Here is a 10,698-nt window from a genome sequence, read left to right on the forward strand (position 1 = left end):
ACTACAAGAAGGCTTGTCAAGTTGGGAGATCCCCCCCAGTGCTGAATGACAAAGCAGTATTGTTAGGCACAGTAAACCTGATGAATTAAATCCTCATGTGAGTCTAGTGTTGGAATTGCCGTGGCTTGAAATGTATACAAAATGAAGAATCTCCAGTGACTGAATATGTTATTTCTAGAGTGCAAAAGATGGGCTGGGGTTAAAAAAAAAAAAGAAAGAGCATCAAGTCTTCCATGCCCTATTTCAAACATTCTGTCTTCAGCTGAAGATGGAATATTCTTTCAATATTCTTTCTTTCGTGTTTTGGGCTTAAATTTTAACGTGTTATATGCTCCTTCCACAGCTTTGGGCAAGTACATGGGATGTCTTTCCAACCTCTTCCTAGAGCCAGTGGTTCTTCGTTGGCTGTTTTTTTGTGACTGGTTTGCAGCCTTTGCTGTTTGGGCAGTATCTTCTGAGTACCTGCGAGGAGCACGAAGGATCCAGTTTGAATGTAAACTGTGTTCACTTGTGCTGGTAGCCACTGAAAGACAAAAGGTAATCCCAAGTTAGCAGAGTTTGTCAGTTGTCTTGGTTTAACCCAGAAGAAGGTTAAATACCACACAGCATTTCATTCACTCCACTACAGTAAAATGGGGGAGAAAACTGAAATGAACTCATGGCTTGACATATGGATAGATTAATAAGAAAGAAAGAAAGAAAAGAAAGAAAAGGAAAAAAATAGCAACAACAAAAACAAACAAAAAAAAAAGTAGGTAATACACAACACAGTTTCTCACCACCCTCTGACCAAGATCCAGCCAGTCCCAAAGAATGGTCCCCCCGTCTCAATCAGCTCCCCCAGTTTTAATGTCCAGCACAATGCCACATGACATGGGACTCCCTTTGGCCAGTCTGTGACAGTTGTCCTGGTTCTGTTCCATCCCAACTCCTACCCCTTAGCCCCCTCACTGGCAGGGCAGCATGAGAAGCTGAAACACCTGTGACTGTGCAAACACTGCTCAGTAACAACCAGAACATTGGTGTGTTATTAACATTATTCTAAATACAAACCACAGAAACATATCAGCTACTAGGAAGAAACTGGGACACTCATGATTTTTCTGATATGATTTCATGATACGTACAATAGGAGAATAGGGTGGTTGCCTGTTCCTTCTTGGTAGTTATGTTGAATAACCAAGAAAACACATATTAATAGCTTTCATCCTCTTTTCACTTTGGGATGTCACTTGGGGTGTTACTCATCTTGTCTAATATTTCAGTGCCTGCAGTATGAACATTTGTGTCAAAGACCTCCAATATGCACTTGAGGATAGAACTAGTCCGATCTGTTTCACATATGCTCCTTAGCCTGAGGCAAAGCACAAAGGAGGAAAATATTTCTCTCCATTTGATTATGCAGGATGGATGATGAGTTCAGAAAGGCACATCTTCATTTGGTCAAGTAATCCCATCCTTTGGAAAGGTACTATTATTTAGACTAACATTTGAAGGACTTTTTTTTTGTGTGTGTGTGTGTGTGTGTGTCAATGATAAACATGACATTTAGACATTATTGATTAGATTTAGACATAGAAATAATTAACTGAGATGCAGGATGGAATTTAGTCCTAGGTGAAGGCAAGCACTACTCCTCAACTTCACATGCTACATTTGTTCATGTTATACACACAAAAGATCTGCACCCTTTCAACAGGTACAGCAACATGTTACTCATAATGCATGTGATTTTGGCCATGTTCTTTGTGCCAATGGAATAGAGATTGGCCTCTTCTCATGGGTGACAGCAATAGACAAGAGGTAATGCTTTCAGGTTGTGCCAGGGGAGGTTCAGGTTGGATACTGAGAAAGACTTCTTCCCCAAAAGAATGGTCAGGCTCTGGAGCAGGTTGCTCAGGGAGGTGGTGGTCACTGTCTGTGTTCAAAAAATGTGGAGATGTGGCACTGAGGAACATGGTTAGTGAGCGTGGTGGGTATGCGTTGATGGTTGGACTGGATGATCTTAGAGGACTTAGAGCAAACTGGTCTAGAGGGAGGTGTCCCTGTCTATAGCAAGGGACTAAAACCATTCTATGATTCTATGATTCTATGATTCTATGATTCTATGATTCTATGATTCTAATGCTCTTAAATCTCAGAAGCAAAACTGAGAGGAAAATTGTCCATTTAAGTAAATTTGGTCTTACATGACCACTCTTCCCTCTACTCATTGCACATCAAAAGTTTTTTTCTGTTTTATACTTCACCATCAAAATCAACATCCACATTTGGCAGGTCCATGCCAGGAGCTCTCCGGCATCTCTCTGAATCCAGATCTGCAATAACTGAGTCAAAGAATGCTATAGCTTCTCTTACATCTGAACTGGGCTGTGGGACTTTTCTTCTCTCCATGGATGTCTGTTGATAAGATAAGGAAAGAAAAAAGTTAGATGCAGTTGGGAAAAAAAAATCTTAATGAGAAAACTGTATAAGGAAGCTGCAAAAATTGTATTTTATTCCATATTTCAAGATTTCAGAAAGGCTCAGAAGTCCAGATTACTCCACAGCAGCCATCAAAGAAGGCAGAACGTCAGTCCAAGTGTCCACCTTGTTACATGCTCAACACCAGACATCTTCCACTTCAGCACTGCCAACATGTCTTTATAAAATCTCTCATAATCCCTCCATTGAGCCATGTAATTGGGTGGCTAGGTGACAGCTGAGCTTTGTGGCCAAATTCATCCTGTCTAGTACTAGACACCTAACAGGATGCACACATTAGAAATGGAGTCATACAAGGTTACTTCTTTAATTAATGCAGGGCTGAGTACCTTCAAAAGATGAGTCAGAATGTAGATAGGCTGAATTCCCCTCTTCAGTCAGTTCTAGTCCCTTACTGCAGAAGGATCGTGGAACAACTTGGTTACTAATTTAAGCATCTTATTAAAATGCCTCAGTTTGATGAAATGAATCCAGATCTAAATTGCTAAAGTCTTTTTTTGAAATGGAAAAGGACTGTGAGTGCTAAAAAATGAGTCATTCAACACTATGATAATTCCCACAGGAAAGCAATGGGGTTTAAAATTAGGAGCCTGTCTTGTTAAAAAAGCAAATGTCTGTCTATAAATGCTGAAGCATTCATAAAGCCTCAGTTAGCAATTCTGTAGGTCAGTACAGGATGAACCCTTCTGCCATTCATGAAGGTTCGTGCCTAATGAAGGGCTGTGTATTTTCCCCGCCAGTCCAATTGCCAGAGCAATTCTGAATCAGAAACTTACTGTCTTGGGTTTCAAATGCACAAGCAGAAGATATATGCTGTGTCACATCTCTGAAGGACGAGTTTGCTTCCCATTCTGTGGGATGGTGCAGGCAGAAATGAGTTAGTTTCCCCTTCTGACATTATAGGTTGATTGACATCTTTAGAAGTGCTAAAAGATAACTGCTACCACACATTGACTGAGAATAGTCACTGCTATTATAACTGAGCCTTTATTACTTAAAAGACATTTTTAAAAAGTGTGTGCTCCAGAATCTGACACACTTCTCTATTCTTTTCTTTCACAAGCCCCAGGTGACAAATTTTGAATCCTGAGACAGCCTGTAGTCCAGGCTTTGGGTTTTGCATCTGAATTAAATTTTCCCTGAAGACAAGGTTGTCTGGGCAAAGCACATTCTTATTAGTTGGGTATGGAAAAGGTATGGGAAAAAAAAGTAGATTCAATTGGCAGGAAATTTAATACAGAGAGGTAGTTAGGGACAGAACTATTCAAGCCTGTTGGTAAAATGAATCTTGAACTCTGTGAACATAAAACTTGGAGTTAGGAAGTGGAGTGTACTGGATGTTGTAGAAGTCTTCTTGGCCTCTTCCTAATTTTTGCAAAGTCAGAGCTGTGCAGCTGTGACCCCACTATTTGTGTCAGCAAGAATGACTTGCAGGACAGCATATCCTCCTGATGTTCCAAAGGGGAATGTTGTGGAGTTAGCGTGTCAGCCAGTATCAGGCCTGGGGATGCATCAGAGCTAGCTGGCCACAGAAAGATGACAGCATTCATAGCCTCAGAATGTGGGATATTCACTTGTTTGCTAAACTCAAGTTAAACTTCTGATATTTTTTTTCCAGTGGCACTTTTAACAACAAAAATCAGAGAGTCACAATTCTACATGAATCATAATTGTATACAATCTATCTCACAGACTACTGGCCTATGGTTTAAATGTTCTTTTGCACTCATATTTCTCCTCTGCCTAGTGGTTAGCCATGTTTCATGCTCCATTACATCACTGCTCAGCTCATCAGGGGAACTGACACGCTATAACTTTCTCCTGCATCAAGCCAATCTTTGTGCATGAAAAACTGGTTCACAGGTTATGTATCTTGTAGTGCTGAGATTCATCACCATATCACTCTCCTATAACTCAGCCATTCTCTTTGGATGTTTCCCTTGTCCTAAATGGTAAAGTCTTTATAAAATCTGTCTTCTCCAGCGCACTGAACTGAGTACTGTTTCTTGCTCAAAGCATTAAAAAGATGACATAAAGACCAATAAAACCAACTGAGGGATTCCCGCTGATAGAATGGGTTCTAGATCAAGATGTAGAATGAAAAAATGTAGTATCTAACTCTAAAAATATGAATCTTGTCCTTTGGTTAAGCGATGTCTGCAGCAGAACTCAGCCTCAGCCATTCTGACATTATGCTGTGAAAGAGCATATGAATGTGGAATAATATTCTGATAAAGTCTACCTGGCCTAGTCAGTAGGTAATCCATTATATTCCTTCTTCCCACCATTCTTATTAGTATCCAGTTCAAAGGCTGCACTGGGTAAGCTGCATGTCTGCTGCCAAATCCATGTTTGTGGTCTGGTTCCCTAAATAGATCACCCCACCTGCCGCAAATCAATTCTTTTTTTCTCACTGAATCAACCCCACAGTCAAACTACTGAACAGTCTAGTGACTTGCAACTTGTAAGGTGCAGCCCTACAGAAGGTTTGCATTGTTTTTCCCTCTAGGACTTATAGAAACAATCAGCAACAAAAAAATCTATGCTATTCCGCATTATCACTGTAGTAAAAGACAAAGAACTACACTGTCTGCCTCAAAACTACTTGACAGTTCATTAATGAACAGAGAAAGGAACCCCCACCAATTCTCCATTGCCTACAATGTATCAGTAGTTTGCACAGATGATGAACGTAGCACTGACAAGCTGCCTGATCAAAGAAAATCACAGCTGTTTCTTAGAAAATGCAATTGTTTTCAGTAAGTTTCACCAGTGAGAAGAATAGCAGTAAACAAAGGGACTACTGTGCTTTTCAGTCATTAATAGCTATAAATAACCACAGTGGAGAACTATGAGCCACTTAAGTAGCCTGTCAGAGTTGAGAGAAAACATCTCTTTCATAACAAGTTTTCAGATACTTCTCATCTTCTCATAGTTCTTATCTTCTCTTATTTTCTCTTCATACTTCTACAAACACACATAATTCTTTCCATGACCAGTCATTCATATTTGACTTCACACAACTCTAGAAATATCTTAGGGTATTTAGTAGCATTTCAGATGGAGTAACAACAACAACAACAACAACAAAAAGACAGACAGCAGAGACTAGAAAATCAACATAGGTCGTACATCTAATTGCTTCATGGTCTAAGACTAACCATGCAATAAAAGTTCTTAGGAATTACCTTAGAAAACTCTTTGGAGGAAAGTGGAAGAAATGACTTCTTTCCAGTTTTGGGTGATTTTGTGGATGCTGGGGAATCTGCAGTCATATGCATGGATTTCAACCTATTGATGTTGTCAAGATATTTTTTCCTCAAGGCTAACAAGTCCTGTAGGTATTTCAAGCAGTCCTGAGTCTTAGAGTACATCCACTCCCTGTCTTCCTCTTTTGACTGGCTGCAGGAGTCAATGCTGTTTGTACTTTTGCTTTTTTTTAATGGTTCACTCACTTCTTCCTGCTCATCTCCAAGGATGTACATAGAGGTGCTGCGGATCAATCTGACAGCAGAACCTGTGCCATCCCAGTAAGGAATGTTATCTGTTGTATTTCTTCGGTGGGAGTTGGGGTGAAATATGGAATGGATCTTTTTGAACATAATGTGTTTCATTGACCCCGGTACACTTTTCTCCTTTAGCTTCTTAGTTTAACCCCACATCTAGTAACCAGTAGCTGCAACCATTGTCCTCATCTGACTAAGAGATTTGCCACTTACTGTAAAGAAGACAAAAAACATCTATTATTGCTTCCGTTGCCTGCAGTCCAACACATTGTGAAGAGCGTGATCATAGAGCAGAAGCGTGTTTTCTATTCCATTTGCATAGCTCTGCTCTTTCCTCGGATAAAAATGCAGCACAGGAGGTCAAAGGTCATGCTTTGACCTTTCGTGTGACTGGTCTCCATAAAAGAACGTAATCACCGAGCTGGAAATCCCCTTCTCAACGTTCCTCGGTCCCCCGCGGGTCGCCACGGCCGCCTCCTTCACCGCCGAGCTCAGCCGGCAGGCGGGTGCCCGGTGCTGGCCATGGTGCTGAAGTGCTTCTGCCGCCCTGACAGCATCCCAGACCTTTGCGGGTGGCTTCTTCGGGATTGCTTCTTGCGATCAGCCTCTACAGGGGCAAAGTGCAGAGGGATGGTTTCTAACGGGCAGAATTTAGATATCGCTCCGAGTTTCACCCTGTGGTAATCAGGAGATGGCTACAGCTACCCGATACCACAGCACTACTGGGAGCAAAGTGGATTCAGATGTCAGGGTCTGTTACGCTCAGTACAAAGCTGCTCTATGTAAGGGATGCTGTAAAATAAAACACTTCAAAAATAATATGTTGTGGTTTTGCTTTGTTTTAAAAAGCAGACAGAAACAAATGCATTTATACTAGTTCTTTTCCTAGACAAATGGAAGAGCATTTTAACATAGTGTTTTTGTTGACTGGAAGCTACAGAGAACATTGGCTACTGTCAACATATTCAAGCATTGTTATCATTTGTGATTGTGTAACAGCATGATGAATGATTTAAAGATAAATGGAGAGTGAATATGCTCATTTCACACCACCAAAACAATCAGCTCTTTGAAAACAAGCAGGAACGTCCAGATTTAACATATTCAGAATAGTTTTCATAGTTTATTCTGCTCAAGCTTTGGGTACCTGAGGAAATTTTGAAAGGCCATAGGTATCATCCTGCAGACTCTATTAAACAAACTTCCACTATTTATACTGGAAGTGTCAAATGAAGGTTAAGCAGCCTAAGAGTCAGAGGATCTCAAAAGGTTCTAATAAGAATTTGCCACAGCTAGGTAATAAAGCTGATTTTATGCTACTGTGAACCATTAGAACTATGAAAAGAGATTAAATATCTCTGTAAAATTGCGTCTGAAATTTTCTCCATCAGAGAAATATCTGGTCATCAATAACAGCCTTATTTCTACAAGGTCTTCTGATCTTTGGTTATAAATAAGATACGATACCGGTGAGCCTCAGAGAGACATTCAAAGTAACCTTGAAGTCACTTCACCCAAAAAGTCAAGAAAATCAGTGGGAGCTCAGGGAATTATTGACAAAGACACTAATCACTAAGAGTGAAGGGAACTCTACAGAGCGACTGCTTATAGGATCAGACATTGTCTTGCCATAGCAGACTGACTTCTAAGCTCAATCAGTCTTATGAAGAGCTATAGGTCAAATTCACACAAACACACACAAACACACACACACAAAACAAACAAAAAATCCACCAGGCTTCTGCTAGTGAAAATAAAAAAGTAAGTGTGTCGTACACCATGAAGAGTAAACACAATAATGCATGCTGCTTCCTGGGGGGGGGGGAAATAATAATAATAATAAAAAAACCATGTGGGCCTTAGATACTCCTATCCTGTTTCAATAAAGTACTTAAAGCACATGCTGACATCTCACTGATACAAAAATAAATAATTAAATAATAATAATAACAATAATAATAATAAACTTTTAAGCCTTTAAGAGGCTTCTCTTTAAAGTGTGTCCATTCCCAATTTTTTAAAGTGCTTGTTGGTTCACATTCACTGTGCATCAACATACAATGTATGTCTCATTGTTCACTGTGGTGTTAAAATAAGATTAATAAATGTATTAGTCAGTATAATAGCTACATTATATAGTAGAATTTCATTTGATGTAATAAATGGACATTTATGATTATTTCAGACATTAATATTTTATTCTGTGTACTGGTTATGAGCAGTGGGAATACAATCTTCCTTTCCTATGGTAAAAATTAATGTCAATCTATTTTCTTCAGTGTCTCTACTGTAATTTAAATAGCTCCCCAGAATTAGAAAGTTAAAGAATAAAATTATGGATATCTTTAAAGGTCAAAAATGTCTCTAGGGTGTTTTGTGAGAAGAGGAATGCCCTACATCTTTTCAAGGTAATTTCCTATAGGGCATTTTTGTTCTAACATGTTTCTTGAATAGTTGTTATTTATTTAAAGTCATACTCCAGTCTTCTTGTATCTGTAACTGCTCCCATTTAACTAAATAGCAGGGCAATTAGAATTTGACCTCCACAGACCACAGGTCTCTTCCCTTCTTACTGCTGTGGACAAAATATGTTACTGCATCTAAGCCAAGTGGTGATTAAAAACCATGGTTTTATTCCAGGATTAATTTTTGTGCGTGCACACACACAAACAAAATGACAACAACAACAACAACAACAACAAAAACACATCAAATGGCTAGTATGTTTGAAGAAAAATATGTGCTCTCTTAATTCAAAGTACCAAATTCACAGGCAGCTATTAAATCATAAATAAAGATCTCCCAAAGAAGAAGCTTGTGAGAAGCAGATCGAATAGACCACACTAAATATTTAACAGCATCTAAGATTACTAACTTCGACAAGACAGTGCCCATACCTTATTTGTTCACTTGGCTACTTGATTTTTACTTCACTTGCTCAATAATTTTTCAGTTGCTTTTTTTTTTCTACTACTGTTTTCAGTATTTCTGTCTGGCTTTGTACCTAATGGACTGATCTGAGTTCCATAGACCACTACTTATTAGCACACAAAATTGCCTTGATTATCTACACTCAGCATACTGGCAATTCCTGAGTCATCGTGACTGAGAAAGAAGATCCAACTAGAAAGCACAATATATGTATTTTGATATTAACTATACATAGTTAGTATCAGATGTGTAGATAAATGCTATTAAAATACCTTGATGACATGAATTCATGATTAATGGGTGGATTAAACTATAAAATCACACATCCTTAAGTTCTGTGGGTTTTTTTTGCAAAGACTTAATTGTCAAAATGTAAAGCTCTGAAACCAAAGAAGGAAACCTTTGACAACCTGTAGATGAACCTTCCCAGCAGAATTACATCTTATTTTGTTGCTGTGCAGCAGATGGAAGCAGAGAGGCAGTCTGATAGAATGGTGTCTGACATGGAACTGCATATGAAGCAAAGGTGTGGAACTGAATTCTTCTATGTGGAAAAAAATTGCACGTATTGACATTCATTGATGCTTATTGAATGTTTATGGAGACCAAATGGTAGATATGAGCACAGTGAGAAGGTGGGTGGTGCATTTCAGCAGTGGATCACCTCCACTGGTGCAGATATTTATGAGCCCAACATGCAGAGTCTTCTTCACTGTTTGCAAAAATGCATAGCTGATGGTGGTGAATGTTGAAAAATAGTGTTTTGTAGCTATGAATTAGCTCTATCAAATAGCATCATTGTGCTCTTCATATCTGTTGCAGTTTCCAGAGGCATTATTTTTAGAGTGACCTACGTGTATTTTATTACGTTTTTTAAAAAGTGGAAACATTTAGCTTTCAAACAAACAAAATAAATAAAAAAAAAAAACAGTATAAGATATATTAATGGATAGTGAATTTGTTGAGACTTGTGCTACTTCAGATGGGTCATAAATAAAGTGTTGTTGTCAACCTCTATTAAAATCTATTTATGTCTGTATAGTTAAAAAAACAGAAGATTGTCTTGTAGATAGTTAACTGAAACAATCCAAAACAGAAGAAAAGCATCAGCAGATCTTCATCACAACACATATCTGTGCCTTCATTTTGATTCCCATCCTTTGCTAGCCACATCATATCTTCCCTTGAAGTTCTGTAAAAACACGCACAAAAAAATACATACCCTCCTATGAATCTCCTATTTAATAGAAATGTTAAAAAGAAAGCAGAAATTCTGGGGACACAATTTAATACTAAATAAAAATAAGTACGTTGCATGAAAAGCAATGCCTTCTATTTATTTCTGTGGAAACTGTGAAGGTAATGGTGTGGAGTTCTGCCTCGTCAAAACTGCTGTCAGCAAATACTCGACATCTTTCCTCATTTGGGAAGTTCCCAAAGTATGGGAAGCAGTTCTGATACCATGCATTTGAAAAAAAAACGATTATTGCTTCTCTCAGCCATGAAATTGCACAAATCAGTTCCCTAAGAATTTGTCATTTGAGTTGATTTTCAGGTAAATGCAGTGAAGTCTAGATGTCATATTTAATGGTGATCTTTTTTCAAGGATATGCCTGAGTTATGCTAAAGCAACACTGACCTGAAAAACCAGCTGAGTCAGAAAAGCAAGTCTGCTGTCAGTGAATGAATAAAATTTTGTAAATCTGGAGCATATCTTCCCAGCTAATCTAGATTTGAATATCTTATTTCCATTTGACTTAGATCCTGCATATTCTCC

General features: G+C 38.6%; 1 protein-coding gene across 1 annotated transcript; it reads right to left on the bottom strand.

The window, feature by feature from the left end:
* Positions 1-269: 269 nt before the first annotated feature.
* Positions 270-6,268, bottom strand: C1H13orf42 (chromosome 1 C13orf42 homolog). The gene is made up of 3 exons (XM_031615841.1): positions 5,673-6,268; positions 2,250-2,400; positions 270-523 (listed from the first exon to the last, which is right to left on the bottom strand). Exons 1-3 carry the CDS (start codon positions 6,096-6,098, stop codon positions 282-284), a joined length of 819 nt encoding a protein of 272 aa, XP_031471701.1. The 5' UTR covers positions 6,099-6,268; the 3' UTR covers positions 270-281.
* Between the last annotated feature and the right edge of the window lie 4,430 nt (positions 6,269-10,698).

This window comes from Phasianus colchicus, chromosome 1, assembly GCF_987193195.1.
Source record: "Phasianus colchicus chromosome 1, bPhaCol1.hap1.1, whole genome shotgun sequence".
Taxonomy (NCBI): domain Eukaryota; kingdom Metazoa; phylum Chordata; class Aves; order Galliformes; family Phasianidae; genus Phasianus; species Phasianus colchicus.

Bases quoted from the DNA above. Each gene is read 5' to 3' on its own strand.
- C1H13orf42 (XM_031615841.1), bottom strand. From the start codon at position 6,098: ATGAAACACATTATGTTCAAAAAGATCCATTCCATATTTCACCCCAAC. The intron at 2,401-5,672 runs GTAATTCCTAAG...TCTTATCAACAG, and splicing joins CCTCCAAAGAGTTTTCTAAG to ACATCCATGGAGAGAAGAAA. The intron at 524-2,249 runs GTGAAGTATAAA...TTTGTCTTTCAG, and splicing joins TGTGGATGTTGATTTTGATG to TGGCTACCAGCACAAGTGAA.